This window comes from Brachionichthys hirsutus, chromosome 16, assembly GCF_040956055.1.
Source record: "Brachionichthys hirsutus isolate HB-005 chromosome 16, CSIRO-AGI_Bhir_v1, whole genome shotgun sequence".
Taxonomy (NCBI): Eukaryota; Metazoa; Chordata; class Actinopteri; order Lophiiformes; family Brachionichthyidae; genus Brachionichthys; species Brachionichthys hirsutus.
Genome location: NC_090912.1, coordinates 1,303,600 through 1,318,978, shown reverse-complemented (window position 1 = coordinate 1,318,978; position 15,379 = coordinate 1,303,600). Strand labels below are relative to the sequence as shown.

Below are 15,379 nucleotides of genomic sequence, written 5' to 3'. Positions count from 1 at the left end.
TATGAGTCTGAAGGTTGTGTGTGTGTGTGTGTGTGTGTGTGTGTGTGTGATGACTAATCACACACACCTCAGCAGCAGGTCAACAGTCCACGGATTCAATCCAAAAAGAGACGGACGCTTTTCTTTGGATTTTAATCCAGGAATGTTCAAGGACTAAGGCTAAAAATGCTGCCACGGCGTGAAAGTTTCCCGCCAGCCACCCCATTGGTCCATACAGTGTTCTAGTTACTATAGTTACGTGATACATTCAAGCTTGTTTAGTAAATCTAACCGGAATTTCAGCAGTAATAATGATGTCGTATTTATTTGAACACACTTTGTGGATTACTGTGATACTTTTGTTGGATGAGAGACCTTTCACACAAATAGATGAGGAGGTGTGTCATTTTATCCAAACTTTAAGATTGTGTGTCATTTTGTGTCGGTCCTGATGATGATGATGAATATATTTATTAGATAGAATGTTAGAGTACAAGTACAGTCACACAGTAGCATGTATTACAGTACAAATAACGTCAAACATCCTGTCTAAGAGGAGCATTTCAAAAAAGCCCTTGCGGGCTTGTTTCCGTTGAAAGTCCTTCGTACATAAATCATCCACAAAAAACAATACAAATAAAAATAAATCCAATATTAAATTACGCAATTGATGCAACGTAACATTAGAAAGACAAAAATAAAATGTTATTACACCGCCAGTGCAAACTAACAATTAATCTAAAATAAATTACACCACTGATGCGAAATGACAATAAATAACTTACATAAATAACAATAAATTACTAAAGCAATTAATACGTGCAACATCGGTGGACAAAAAAAAAGGTGGGGGGGTTTGACCCGGAGAGAGTCGTGATGACTATCTCCGTTTCTGTCCCCCTAAAAGGTGTATTTTTAGGGCCGTTTTGAAGGAGGCCAAAGAGGTGCATGTTTTGAGGGCGGGAGTCAATCCGTTCCACCCTTGGGTGGCCGTATTGTAGAAAGATGATTTACCCATGTTAGTCCTATAGGAGGGGGTAATCAGGTTGTTGTCATGATCATGTTGTTTTGATCACAATGTGGAGAAGGTTCGAGGGGGTAAGAATACTTTGTAGTTCCTCGCTCCTTCAGTCAACTGACACCCAGCTGATGAGAAAAAGGTCAAAAATATAATTGAAAGCACAGACAGGCACCGGACGAAGCACCGCAACCACATGACATCTTATCAGAGGGCGATCAAATTCATTATCACGGCCGAGGAGTGGAAGAGTTGCTGAGTTCCTCTGTGTTAAGTACAAAGAAGAGATATTCCGAATCCTACGGGAGGGACAAATACCCGTCAGACCTGGGTGTTATTTGGGTTTATGTTTTGAGGATTTGCTCAGGTGTGGCCTGTGCATTTATTTATTGAGGCAAGAGGACTGATCTAATTCCACAAAAGGAACACACTGAAGCTCAAAATAAAGCAGAGCAACAAGAAATACTGCATGGACAGGAAACATCAGGCAATCTTTAACAGGTGTGTGTGTGTGTTGTGGCAACATCAATAGCTGGCAACGAATCATCATTATGAAACACGCAACCTGTTGGAATGCAGACACGTAGCCGGAAAAAAAAGAAGGAACGACTTTGGAAAAAGTTGTTTTAAAAGAAAATATGAACTTTCTTGACAAGCTGGGACTCAGTTCACCAAATAAAAGGACTTTTAGGCTCTAAGATTTAGGGTTAAAAAAGAAAAAGCGGCAAGGGGCGAGGTGCAATGCGCGGTTCAACCTGAAGGGGGCGGAGACGAGACGAGGTCGACAAACGCTATAAAACCAAAGAAGAAGGAGCGCCGCCACCCACTCAGGCAGATGGACAACACGGAGCAGGAAGCGAATAAAGAGACGATGGGAGTGAAGATAGTCGTCGAATATTGGTGAGTTCGCGTCGAGGACGGTCTTTGACGGTTTGCCCGGGTTTCCAGCGGACTCTCGTCCTCGGCCGTCCCGTCAATGCTAGCTTAAAGGCTGCTTGTTGACGTGACTTGGCACCGCTAGCTAACTAGCATGACTTTAACTTTAATTTTCCACGTAGCGGCGCATGAGGGTACGATCGCCGCTTTCGGGAGCTCGAAGTTGTTGTCAAGGCGAAGTATCCCGATGCGGACGTGTCGGGGACCGTGGGACGAATGAGTGAGTAGCCTGTCCAAGTCCTCTTCTGTCTGTCCAAGTCCTCTTCTGTCTGTCGTGTCCTCTTCTGTCTGTCGTGTCCTCTTCTGTCTGTCGTGTCCTCTTCTGTCTGTCGTGTCCTCTTCTGGCTGTCGTGTCCTCTTCTGTCTGTCGTGTCCTCTTCTGGCTGTCGTGTCCTCTTCTGGCTGTCGTGTCCTCTTCTGGCTGTCGTGTCCTCTTCTGGCTGTCGTGTCCTCTTCTGGCTGTCGTGTCCTCTCCTGTCTGTGTCGTGTCCTCTCCTGTCTGTGTCGTGTCCTCTCCTGTTTGTGTCGTGTCCTCTCCTGTCTGTGTCGTGTCCTCTCCTGTCTGTGTCGTGTCCTCTCCTGTCTGTGTCGTGTCCTCTCCTGTCTGTGTCGTGGTGTCGTGTCCTCTCCTGTCCGTGTCGTGTCCTCTCCTGTCCGTGTCGTGTCCTCTCCTGTCCGTGTTGTGTCCTCCTTCTGTCTGTGTCGTGTCCTCCTTCTGTCTGTGTCGTGTCCTCTCCTGTCCGTGTCGTGTCCTCCTTCTGTCCGTGTCGTGTCCTCCTTCTGTCCGTGTCGTGTCCTCCTTCTGTCCGTGTCGTGTCCTCTCCTGTCCGTGTCGTGTCCTCTCCTGTCCGTGTCGTGTCCTCTCCTGTCCGTGTCGTGTCCTCTCCTGTCCGTGTCGTGTCCTCTCCTCTCCTGTCCGTGTCGTGTCCTCTCCTCTCCTGTCCGTGTCGTGTCCTCTCCTGTCCGTGTCGTGTCCTCTCCTGTCCGTGTCGTGTCCTCTCCTGTCCGTGTCGTGTCCTCCTTCTGTCCGTGTCGTGTCCTCCTTCTGTCCGTGTCGTGTCCTCCTTCTGTCCGTGTCGTGTCCTCCTTCTGTCCGTGTCGTGTCCTCCTTCTGTCCGTGTCGTGTCCTCCTTCTGTCCGTGTCGTGTCCTCCTTCTGTCCGTGTCGTGTCCTCCTTCTGTCCGTGTCGTGTCCTCTCCTGTCCGTGTCGTGTCCTCTCCTGTCCGTGTCGTGTCCTCTCCTGTCTGTGTCGTGTCCTCTCCTGTCCGTGTCGTGTCCTCTCCTGTCCGTGTCCTCCTTCTGTCTGTGTCCCGTCGGGCTGATCTTGCGTGTCTTCTGTGCGCAGGCAGCTTTGAGATCACCGTTAACGGCGTGGAAGTCTTCTCCAAGATCGAAGCGGGCGACTTCCCGCATGAGGAAGAGGTGAGCATTCGCAGGGAAAGCTGGGTCGCTGCGCGGGAGTCCGTGGGTTGTTCCGTGGGTTGTTCCGTGGGTTGTTCCGTGGGTTGTTCCGTGGGTTGTTCCGTGGGTTGTTCCGTGGGTTGGTCCGTGGGTTGGTCCGTGGGTTGGTCCGTGGGTTGGTCCGTGGGTTGGTCCGTGGGTTGGTCCGTGGGTTGTTCCGTGGGTTGTTCCGTGGGTTGTTCCGTGGGTTGGTCCGTGGGTTGGTCCGTGGGTTGGTCCGTGGGTTGCTGCGTGGGTTGCCGCTCTCTGATTGACCCGTTTCTGTCCCACTTCCACAGCTGATGAACGTGATCGACTGCGCCCGCGCTGGGAAGCCTTTTGGGAAGTTCACCAAAACCTGCCCCCCGTCGTCCTGCGTGATGATGTAAACCTGCCCCCGCCCCCCGCCCCGCTCTGACACCTGGGGCATCAAGCTGCAGCGTCTCCTCTCTGTTCCCATCACCGTGACTACAGGCTGTTAATGACTGCTGTTGCCTAAAAGGTTAAAGGTCACAGCATGACGAATCCACGCCTGGCATTCCGTCCTTATGGGAGCAGACTGGGAGACGGCGCCGCGGAGTGTCGGAGGGCGCTGGCGTTCCATGCCGAGTCTGGAACCGCCCCGTTTCTCCATCTTGAATGCGATTGAACAAACGTCTTTAAAAGCGAAGCGTCTCTGAGGCTTAATGAGTAACCGGTTAATGATCGGCTTCGGTGCCGCCGGGCCGCCCCCTGACCCGAGTCTTTGATTTGACGCGACCCCCCCCCCCCCCCCCCCCCCCGTGCTTCTGAAGACCACTGCCCACTGGCCTGTCAGCCCACGTTGAAATGTTTACTGATGTCAAACTGGAACCCTCTTAATAAAGGAAAAGTTTATCCTGTTCTGTAGTCTCTCTGATTTTCACGCCACATGATTTATCATTTTAAATGAGGAACTCGAGGTTTTGTCTTTGTGGCCGTCCTCGTCTTCCTCTCTGTCAGATTGGACTCGGTTCTTTGTCTTCAGCCCCGGTTGAGTCGTGCTGTGCAGTTTTAACAAGCTGCCCCCTGAGAGGGTGTCGCCTGGTAGATGATTACACCCCTGCAGTGGTGAACCCTGGCAACCCGTCCCTCTGGGGGGGGGGGGGGGAACCTACAAAACAAATAAAATAGACTCGTGGCTGGCCAATGAGGAGAGTCGAAACGACGGCTCTGTTTGCAGGAGTGAAGTTCAGTCGTGTAGAATTTGTTCTGCTTCGTTGGTTCCACTGAGGGGCGCCACATGCATGACAAAAGACTTCAGAAGCAAAGAAAAAAAAGATCTGTACACATCAGACATGAGAAATGGGGCGATGGAAGGTGCTGCGTCGCTGGCAAGGTCGCAGCAGTTTCACCTCTGCTGGTGGAAAAATAATCTGAAGGTGGGTCTCAGTCTAGTTTAGATCTTATTAAAGTTTGAGAGCAGTCTGGACACAAAAAATATCTGGATTTTCCCATTTGGGCTTTTTCAGACAAAAAAAATCATGTCTTGTAAAAATCTGCATTCAATTCACTCACCGAAAATCAGTCATAAAAAGGGTCTTCTGGCTCTGATCCAGAATGAGGTCAGGAAAAAGAAATAACGTGAAAACCCATTTACTGATTAAAAAAGCCGTTGTAAATAAAAATCAACCCCGATTCACTTTTATTTTTCATGGTTGGTGTATAAAGACATCAAGAACAATCCAGAACCTTTCGAATCTAGATGATGATCCAGATCACCAATCAGGAGTGGAGTGAGCTGCTTGGAGGAGGTCTGCGCTGGTATTCTGCTTGTTAACGCGTGGAAGGTGTGTTCTTTGCGTGATGCTGTGGGACTAGGTGGGTCGTCGCTGCAGCCTCTGGCCCGCGGTGATAACCCAGCAGCCTGCTTCTATGCTGATAGAGGCCATCTGAGCTGCCCCCGGGTCCGGGTCCAGGTCCAGGTCCAGGTCCAGGTCCGGTGCCGACGGAACTCACTCAGGTGCAGCAGAATTATCTGAGATTCTCGACACACGCACGGGTTCGTTTCTTCTGTTTTTCATGCCATGTGAGACTTTTTCGTCTGTAAAACAAGTTTGGAATCAGCAAATAACAAGAAGAACGAATGAACTGATGGAAAAGCTGCTGCACGTCACTGGGAGTGTCCGCGGGAGGCGCGCTGAGGCGTGTGGCCGCTGCAGATAGTTTCCACAGCCGGTGATAACAGACGGGGGGGGGGGGGGCGCTGCATGCATTCTCTGACGTCACAGGAATAATTAGGGTGAAGTTCATTCAGAAGAGTCACGCAAACACCTGCGGAAATAAAGGAAACGTCAAAAAAGTTAGAGGTCGTGACCTTTGTCGGTCCATGTGAGTTTTTTTAAGGACCCGTGAGTGTGACCGGCGTGACTTCCCGCGTGACTTCCCGCGTGACTTCCTGCGTGAGTGGACCATATGATTCCACGAGCTCGTCTGGGGATCGGTTACCGAGCAAAGCGGGTTGAATTTCGACTCGCGATTTCTGTTCAAGCCCGGTTGAGCCCAAACAGTGAGAAACGCACAACGCCGCAGATGCGCCGCCTTGCCGGTGTCACCTGGAGGGACACGCCCCCCCTGCACGCAGCGTGTGTCACCTGAGGGGACACGCCCAATGCACGCAGCGTGTGTCACCTGGAGGGACACGCCCCCACCTGCACCAGCGTGTGTCACCTGGGGGGACACGCCCCCCTGCACGCAGCGTGTGTCACCTGGGGGGACACGCCCCCCTGCACGGAGCGCGTGTCACCTGGGCGGACACGCCCAATGCACGCAGCGTGTGTGAGCTTGAGGGACACGCCCCCCTGCACGGAGCGCGTGTCACCTGGGCGGACACGCCCAATGCACGCAGCGTGTGTGAGCTGGGGGGACACGCCCCCCCGCACGCAGCGTGTGTCACCTGGAGGGACACGCCCAATGCACGCAGCGTGTGTGAGCTGGGGGGACACGCCCCCCTGCACGCAGCGTGTGTCACCTGGAGGGACACGCCCCCCCCCCCCCCCCCCCTGCGCCCAGCGTGTGGATGAAAGCGATTTGAGACAAGCCGCTCCCGGAAAATTAGCCATTAAAAATGTCAGCAAACGCCTCAAACATTAAGTTTGATTTCCAAAACCATCAGGACTTAATTGCTTTGATGTGGCCTTGACCTCGACCTCCGAAGGTCCCGGTCTTTTCTCTGCTCTCGACTCCAACGCTATCTGTGCCCGAACTTGGCCGATGAAGCTGGTTCTGACGGACAGTTGAGGACGAGTCCAACTGGGCTGCTCCCCCCTCGTGCTGAATCGATTATTGAAGGAACTGCGTTTGATTTCACAGACTGGATATTTGCAAGTCATCCCTCGGAGGACGTCTCCGTCCCGGGATCCGGGTCAAGTCGTTTCTCCGGATGATTGTCTGCGACGTCGTTTATACTTGAAGTCTCTGGAATGAAAACTTCATTTTACTGAATTCTAATAAAAATAAACACATTTTCATCCAACTGTGATCAAGTTTTCATTGCTAATTAGCTTTGTAGCTAAGTAGCGTTAGACTCTTGCATTCGTCTGAGGATTATAAACATGACAAAATTAGAAGGATACCAGGGTGGAATTTAGTTTTTAAACTGGATTTCACCGGTCCTCTCTTCATTCTCAGCAGAGTCATCGGCCACCACCACCACCACCGCCACCAGTGTCTGGACTCCAACGGCGTTTATCTCACTGCTGCTTCGGGACGATTCCTTCCATCAAAAATACCCCAGAAGAGTCGCTGCTTCTAAAGCAGACTGAAATGTGAAGCTGTACTTTACTTTGAAATGTTTTGACTTCATATCTGCGACTAATTATTTCCCACCCATTGCAGAAACGTCCCATCCCCAGAGACAACGATGTTTTTGTTTTTTTTTGCTCTCTACTGTAATGATCTGGGTCAAGCGCTGCTCCTTCACCGGTCTGGAACCCTGTCGATGGGCCAGACTACCACCAGCGTCCACCTCCAATCAGCTGCAGGGGACATCTAAGTGAGGACGAGGACTGTGTTGAAAACATCAGCAATAATGTCCCACAAGAAAATCAAGACTACAAGAACTACTACTGTACTCTCTTCTTGTCCCGTGAGGGGTCGCCACAGCAACCCAACCTCCTCCACTTCACCCTGTCCTTTGCATCGTCCTCCCCAACACCAGCCACTCTTATGTCCTCCCTCACTACGTCCATGTATCTTCTCTAGGTCGACCTCTAGCCCTGTTCCCTGGCAGACTAGAGGAACGACCCTCCTCATTGAAGGGGAATCCCCGGGACGTAAACAAGATGATGCGGTTCAGGTGCAAACGGGTTCCGCTCACCGTCCTGCCCAAAGTTGGACCAGATTCGAGGGCGTATCAGGTAATGTAGGGTTGGGATATCCCTACCTCAAGGTGCCCCTAGCCGATAGCGCCGCTTCTATCTCAATTTGGCCTTATCTCCCTCTCACTCGTGCTAGGTTGCCCAGCAACCAGATGGGACGAGGGGTACGGCGCTTCTTCAGGTTGACGTAGTTTCATATGGGTGTTCCCGCTCCGCAAGTCCTCGCTCTGTAGACATTTTGTCGTCTATTCCGTCTCACTTTGTCACTGCGCTTGTCCAGGTTTACAGTTTTCCACTGCTGGAGGCCGGGTGGGAGGATTTGCATGCAGGTAAGGGTGTGGCCTCCTTTGCACAGGTGTCAGATAGCATCAGTGGGACTACTGGACAGGAGGTTGGAGGTCAGTCAGGAAGGATAGAAGAAGAATCCAACCTGGGAAGTGTATTCTAGCTTTTCATGTCGCTGGCATGTGAAGTGTGTGTGTGTGGGGGGGGGGGGGGGGGGTTCGATCCGTTTCAGTCACTTCTTGAGCTGAAAACATTTTCTAGAAGGACAATATTTTTCCAGATGTGTTTGCATATTTTCTATAAAGATGATTTGAGTGTTTTATTCTCGCTGCCAGGTCAGGCGTCCACATCGCGTCCACATCTGTAGATTTGTGTCAGTCGAGATGACCTTTGTGCGCTTTAACGTGAACCAGCACCGCCAGGTGGTTCGTTTCTAGATTCTTAATTAATTAAATGAAAGCGGAAAATCCTTACGAAATGTGATTATTTATTCTTATTTATTTATTTCTCACGGAAAGTAACTTTTATTTTGATGTTTTTTTTAATGAAACAGTGGAGTCTGGCTGCAGAAGGGTGTAACCTAGAGATAAGGGTCTGTTTAAACTATAACTTAGCTCACACTCTCAAATGCCTATTGATTATCTGTCCCGATGGCGGTATAATTATCAGCAAGGCCTCTGAGAAGACCTGATTGGTCGCTTCGTTTTTCAAAAATATCCTGTCGCCGTGAAATATATAAAAGCTTAAAATGATATGTTAAATGTTGTTTCTACACGTTTGATCAGGATTGGCGTGTTTTCAATGTTCGTTCTTTTTCTGCTTCAGGGAATGTATGAGAGTTGAAAAGTCCAAAACCATCAATGGAAACCAATTTCAGTTTTGAGGAGGTTTGTCGTCTTTCCTTTGCTACGATACGTGTGCTAACACTGAACCCTCAAAGTGATGTGCTGAGGTCTTCTCACGGCGATTCATGTTTTTGCCTCCTCTGATTCTTTCTGTTTCACGTTCTTTCTCGTTTAGGGCAGTGACATGTCGTATGAAGGCTCAGCCTTCCCATCTCCAGTGCAACTGTAAGCATCTCCTTTAGGCTCAATGCGCATTTGAACTGAACACGCAAAGATAACGGACGCTGTCGTCAAGATATGCACCACCCAAAAAAAAGTCAAGTCAAGACGTGATACAATCGCTTCTTTAAGCTTAGAAGAAATAAAATACTGATCGATTCCAAGTTGTGAAAATGGTGGAACGTGTAGCGGCTAAAGACAAACCCAGACCCTCCAGAATATAAAAATATTTTTTAACCGATTGACCATAAAAAAACATTTAATGTGATTATATGTCAGCTGATTGTTTGCACTGCCCCTAGTGGACAAAAAGGTAAATTACATTTTATATACATTTAGAATTATCCCTTTTTTGTAGTTTATAATCTAACTGAAACTTGGAAAAAGTCATTTAGCCAAATAACGTTTAATAATAATAATAATAAATTAAAAACAATTCACTAAACAATTTTCAAAAGGCGTGTGATGTTTCAAACTGGCTCTAATTATGGCTGCCACATTGAAACTTTGGGATGAATTCACTCAGGTAGAAATTAATACATTTAGCAAAAAAAATAAAAACGCATGTGCTCACAATACCTGAGAGTCCAAACTAGGGGCACTTAACCCGCGCTCCATTGGCCAATGAGAAAAACTAGGAAGAGAAATGTGGCCCTCTTGTGGCCAGAAATGGAATACAATTACAGATAATTTTACCGACAGATGATAAGCAGGAAACTTTAAATAAAAAGCCCAAATATATTCACCAATATTATGTTGCGTCCTCTTTTTCCTCATCGTCAGGACTCCATTCCAGAGAGACATCGATGGCCTGGAGAGGGGTGGGCAGGGGGACGAGGAGGAGGAGGAGGAGAAGAATAAACAACCTATGCAGGTCATCTTCATCCCCAATGATTCAGAGGGTACCGGTAGGTTGCCTGAGAGACCATGCCATCTCACCCTTTCTGTCTGTGCAGGAATGTCATTTCCGTTTTTCTCTTTCAGCTTATCGGAACGTGAACGCCAACGCCACTACGAGAGGGGATGCTCAGGTTGTCGTCACATCTATCGGTGCTTTAACATGAACCAGCACCGCCAGGTGGTTCGTTTCTAGATTCTTAATTTGCTTTACCACAGGCCTACGTGGAGGTAAACGAGCTGCAGGGCAACAGCTGGCAGCAGACCGGTCGCTGGTTGGGCTATGAGGAGAACTTCAACCCCAACACGGGGAAATGGGGCCCGTCTCATCTCTCCTACCTCACCTTTAAGAGTCTGATCCAGTTGCGCAAGACCATGAGCACAGGTGACTTCCGAATCCACAAGGAGGCAGAGATCAGTCTCACGTTCGATGAACTTGTGCGATCGAACTCACCTCAAATGTGCTCAGGTGCCGTCATTTTCGACCTAAATGCCACCAATCTGCCCACCGTGATGGAGACGGTGGCCGATGAGCTGCTGAACAAGGAGGAGATCCGTGAAAGTGATCGGGACGGCCTGCTGAGAGCTCTCCTCATGAGACGCAGGTGACGTCACGGACAGGACGGTTTCCTTCGACGAGACGATGGCGTCATAAAAGCGTTTGTTTGATTTCTCCTTTCAGTCAGTCTGCGGGGCCGGCGGTGACTCCTTCAGGAGACATCCAGATGCAGACCTTTTCTGTAACCAATAAGGTATAGATTTAGTTGTGTCTTCGCGCAACTTTATTGAAATGCACTCTGTCGGCGAACACGGCTGACGTCTTTCTGCGGCTTTGGCTTTTGCAGAGAGACAGCTCTGACAACATGGAGGCCTCAGTCGTCCTCTCGGGTACGTTCTCAAAATCCACCTCTGCAGGTTTTTGCCGCGGTCGTGGAAGCAGGTACGGCTAAAAGGGGGTCTTTTCCGTAGGTGTCCTGGACTTCCTGCAGAAACCCGCAGTGGCTTTCGTGAGGTTAAGAGACTCTGTGGTGATGGAGTCTGCCTTGGAGAATCCTGTCCCGGTTCGGTTCGTCTTTGTACTGGTTGGCCCCGGCGACAGGGGGATGGACTACACCGAGAGTGGCCGAGCCATGGGTGCGCTGATGGCCGACTGGGTAAGGAAGAAGAAGAGCGGCTTTGGCTATCACCTCGGCCGATCCGATCCCATCGCCGACGACCCAGGCTTTGTGTTTCTGGCAGGTGTTCTGTCTGGAGGCTTTCTTGGCCCAGACCGAAGAAGATTTGACCAACGCCATCGCTGACTTCATGGACTGCAGCATTGTCATCCCTCCCACTGAGATCCAAGACCAGGGAATGCTTGAGCCAATCATAAGATTCCAGAAGAAGATGCTACTTGACCGACTCCGCCCCACAGACACACGTCTTGTCTTTGGTGACAGGGTCAAAGGTCAGCATTCAGCAAAGTGTGCGGCAGACGGCCCATTACGTACAAGCCCACAGCCAACGGAGGGTTAGCTTAGCTAGTGCATAGGCGGGAAACAGCTAGCTGGGATTCATCCAACTCGACACAAGGCACCTGCTAGCAGGCCATGTCGGTGTTAGCCTGTGAACTCATTTTAGAGTCCAACTAGCTACTTTATGCAGTTTTCTTGCTAAGGTAAGCTAACTTGCTGCTGAATGTAGCCACGCAACGCATCATTTTTTCAGTAGCATTGAGATGTGACTCTTTGCCTCCCATTTCCTGTCACTCATCTTCAGGCATTCTGTTACTTCAAGGCAAACATTCCCAAAAACGGGTGGAAAGAAAAGTCGTTCTTGTTTCATTTGTTTGTTGGTCTAGTTGAGAAGCGTCCGGAGGAGCCGCGCGAGGACCCTTTGGCTCGTACCGGCTATCCTTTCGGTGGAATGGTGAAGGACCTGAAGCGCCGTTACCGCCACTATCTCAGCGACTACACCGACGCTCTGAACCCTCAGGTCCTCGCCGCCATCATCTTCATCTACTTCGCCGCCCTTTCCCCGGCCATCACCTTCGGAGGGCTTCTTTGTACGAGAAAGTTCCAGATTGAGACTCCATCCAAAAACACTTGCTGACGCTAATTAGCCTTTGTCGATCTTCTCTGTTTGACTCCAGCTGACAAAACACAAAAGATGATGGGCGTGTCGGAGCTGATGATCTCCACCAGCATCCAGGGCGTCATCTTCTGCATCATCGCCGCCCAGCCGGTCCTCGTCATCGGCTTCTCCGGACCGCTGCTGGTGTTTGAGGAAGCTTTTTACGATGTACGAGTGAATGCGAAAGGCAGGAATTGCATCTCTACTTGTCTCGCTTTTCGATAACCTTCATCCTTCATTCCATCCTAGTTCTGCAAGTCCCAGGACATTGAGTACATCGTGGGGCGTACCTGGGTGGGAATGTGGCTCATAGTGATCGTGGTCATTGTTGTGGCGGTTGAAGGCAGCTTCCTGGTCCGGTTCATCTCCCGCTTCACTCAGGAGATCTTCTCCATCCTCATCTCTCTCATCTTCATCTACGAGACCTTCAATAAACTCTTCAAGGTTCCTTCTCGTGCTCGTTCATCCCTCGTTCCTTCAGCTGTCGGTGCAATCGCCCCATTTATTCGCCTTGTTCTGACTTCTCCTCTCAGATCTTTAAAGCCCACCCTCTGGTTCTGAACTACAACCATTTGAACGCCAGTGTGGAGAACCCCTTCCAAGCGGTCACCAAGTCTACGGCAGTCACCGTAGGCCCAGGTGGCAACGCCACCGCTTCTACGCCTGAATACCCCAACACGGCCTTGTTGTCCATGTGCTTGATGCTCGGCTGCTTCTTCATCGCGTATTTCCTCAGAATTTTCAAGAACGGCCATTACCTGCCCGGCCCGGTAAGATCCCACTTCCTGTGTCACCGTGCCGTTGAATTGACTCCAAACCAAACCGTAGATTTGTGTCGTTCAAACTGCTCTTCGTCCTTTGCCCTTCGCCTCACAAGCTCCGGCGTCTGATTGGAGATTTTGGCGTCCCGATCGCCATTTTCATCATGATTGCTGTGGATATCAGCATTAAGGATACTTACACTCAGGTAAGTCTGGGTTACCTTCACGCACAATCTTTATTTCTGTTTCTGTTTCCATGGCGGCAGCTTAAAGCGACATTTATTTTTGGCCTCATGGCTATTGTTATTTTAGCAAATAGATATTTTGCGCTCAGGTTTACGATGTTCCTGAACTCAACTGATGTTTTTTTTAGCTGGGTTTTTCTTTTCCTTCTTCACCATCTCCACGTCTTGCTGTGGAAGTTGTTCATTTTAAAGGTGATATCGGCTTATAAACTGGCTGATTGATTATCATCCTGTAGAAACTGGCCGTTCCGAAAGGTATCCAGGTGACCAACCCTTCAGTCAGAGGCTGGTTCATCAACCCCATGGGAGAAAAGAAGCCCTTCCCCATCTGGATGATGCCCGCCTGCTGCGTGCCGGCGCTGCTCGTCTTCATCCTCATCTTCCTGGAGTCCCAGATCACAACGTGAGTGAGGCTGCACGTCACAGTCGCACCGTGGCTTCGTGTGAAGTTAAAGCCATGTCTGTTCTCCGGGGTGACAGGCTGATCGTGAGCAAACCTGAAAGGAAGATGATGAAAGGATCCGGTTTTCATTGGGATCTGCTCATCCTGGTCACCATGGGGGGGATCGCCTCTATCTTTGGCGTGCCCTGGATGAGTGCTGCCACCGTGCGATCGGTCACCCATGCCAACGCTCTCACGGTCATGTCGAAGGGCCCCAAACCAGAGATTGAGAAGGTGATCGAGCAGAGGGTCAGCGGCATTTTTGTGGCCATCATGGTTGGTAAGTGCTGCCACCTACAGGGCGGATGCAGACACAGCAGGGTCCCCGTGAACAGATTGGGATGAGCGCTTTTCCTTTTCGTCTTCCAGGTGTTTCTATTTACATGGAGCCCCTTCTGAAGATGATCCCCATAACGGCGCTGTTCGGCATCTTCCTCTACATGGGTGTCACCTCTCTGAACGGGATCCAGATGTGGGACAGGATGCTTCTGTTGATCACACCGAAGAAATACCATCCCGCCGAAGCCTACGCCACCAGGGTACGCAGCCGCCGCCGCCGCCGCCGCCCGGGGCCTTTTGTCTGACTAGCCACTCAAAGTGCTTCACGCATGACATGAGCCTGCATTCCGAGTTCTCGTCTGCTCAAGTCCGTCCTCCTTGCTTCCGGCCCGCAGGTGAGCTCGATGCGGATGCATCTCTTCACCTTGATCCAGCTCCTGTGCCTTGCTCTCCTGTGGATAGTGAAGATGAGCCCCGCCTCTCTGGCCCTGCCTTTCGTCCTCATTCTCACCATCCCTCTGCGGATGTTGATGACCGGCAGGTTCTTCACTGTCATGGAGATGAAATGTGTAAGTTCCCCCCCCCCACCCCGACAGGTAATGTATGCTTCCATTTTGTAACTGCAGCGGCTTGTATTGCAGCTCGACGCCGACAACGCCAAAGTGACGTTTGAGGAGGAGCCCGGGAAAGACGTGTACGACGAGTCACCTCTGCCATGAAGGGCAGCTCATAATGAATTAGTAATTAGTTAACCGTCATATGAACTCAGTCATTGTATTCCCGTGTATTTCTTTGGTCAGTTAATTATCTTCCAAAGAGATTACCTCTAATTTCTACAACTATGGATTATTCCTGCAGGTGTAACACGGCAGGGATCTAATACTATACCTTATTGTCGTTTAAAGATCTACAACCTGTCTCATTAAAACCAATTAAATCCCATATTTGATTGTTGCATCAAATATATTTCCCCTTTAAGCCATTAAAAAGTATTTTCCTTTCAGAAGTTATAGGAATTAATCTATATTCTAATTATTTTATCTGATAATTACAGCATAGCTTTACCTGTCAGGCTGCAATGATAATATTGCTTCTAATATTCAGTATTTAATTTGATCTACTCTGCTTTTTACACACGCAAAAATCTCTTTTAATGAGTTGATCACATTTGCCTTTATCCAGTGCAGAACCTTAGTTTGTGTTATTTGAGTTTGCCTAATTTTAATATGTTTTAAATTATTTCACTGATGACATCATCATGACATCATCAGTGAAAGGATCTGTTTGTAAATGATCATTTTAAGAGTTTTTTTGTCTTACATATCGTGTGCGTTTGTGCTTGAAACATTGGATTTCATCTTTATTAAAAATAAAAACTACTTTTAAAAACATCGTTTTCGTTAATGCGTCACAAGCACAAAGATTTGACGTCACAGACGCCCCCCCCCCCCCACCGGCCTGAATGATGCATTCATCATCATGACATTAAACGTAAACTTCACAGACGACGCGTTTTCTCGTGCTGAAATCTATAAAATAACTTTAATTCCAGAAGCAAATAACGGAATCGAAATACTATAAGCG

General features: G+C 49.3%; 2 protein-coding genes across 2 annotated transcripts; both read left to right on the top strand.

Annotated features, from left to right (window-relative positions):
• Positions 1-1,789: 1,789 nt before the first annotated feature.
• LOC137906048 (migration and invasion enhancer 1-like) lies at positions 1,790-4,252 on the top strand. The gene is made up of 4 exons (XM_068750341.1): positions 1,790-1,897; positions 2,056-2,153; positions 3,279-3,355; positions 3,673-4,252. Exons 1-4 carry the CDS (start codon positions 1,833-1,835, stop codon positions 3,760-3,762), a joined length of 330 nt encoding a protein of 109 aa, XP_068606442.1. The 5' UTR covers positions 1,790-1,832; the 3' UTR covers positions 3,763-4,252.
• A 4,603-nt stretch (positions 4,253-8,855) lies between these two features.
• Positions 8,856-15,167, top strand: slc4a1a (solute carrier family 4 member 1a (Diego blood group)). Its single transcript, XM_068749940.1, has 20 exons — positions 8,856-8,882; positions 9,016-9,065; positions 9,843-9,961; positions 10,044-10,090; positions 10,176-10,341; positions 10,426-10,561; positions 10,639-10,708; positions 10,802-10,844; positions 10,926-11,110; positions 11,196-11,403; positions 11,797-12,000; positions 12,088-12,236; positions 12,318-12,512; positions 12,602-12,838; positions 12,946-13,035; positions 13,311-13,477; positions 13,555-13,796; positions 13,886-14,055; positions 14,191-14,364; positions 14,437-15,167. The coding sequence occupies exons 1-20, from the start codon at positions 8,856-8,858 to the stop codon at positions 14,512-14,514; spliced, it is 2,757 nt and encodes a 918-aa protein (XP_068606041.1). The 3' UTR covers positions 14,515-15,167.
• The last annotated feature ends 212 nt before the right edge of the window (positions 15,168-15,379 follow it).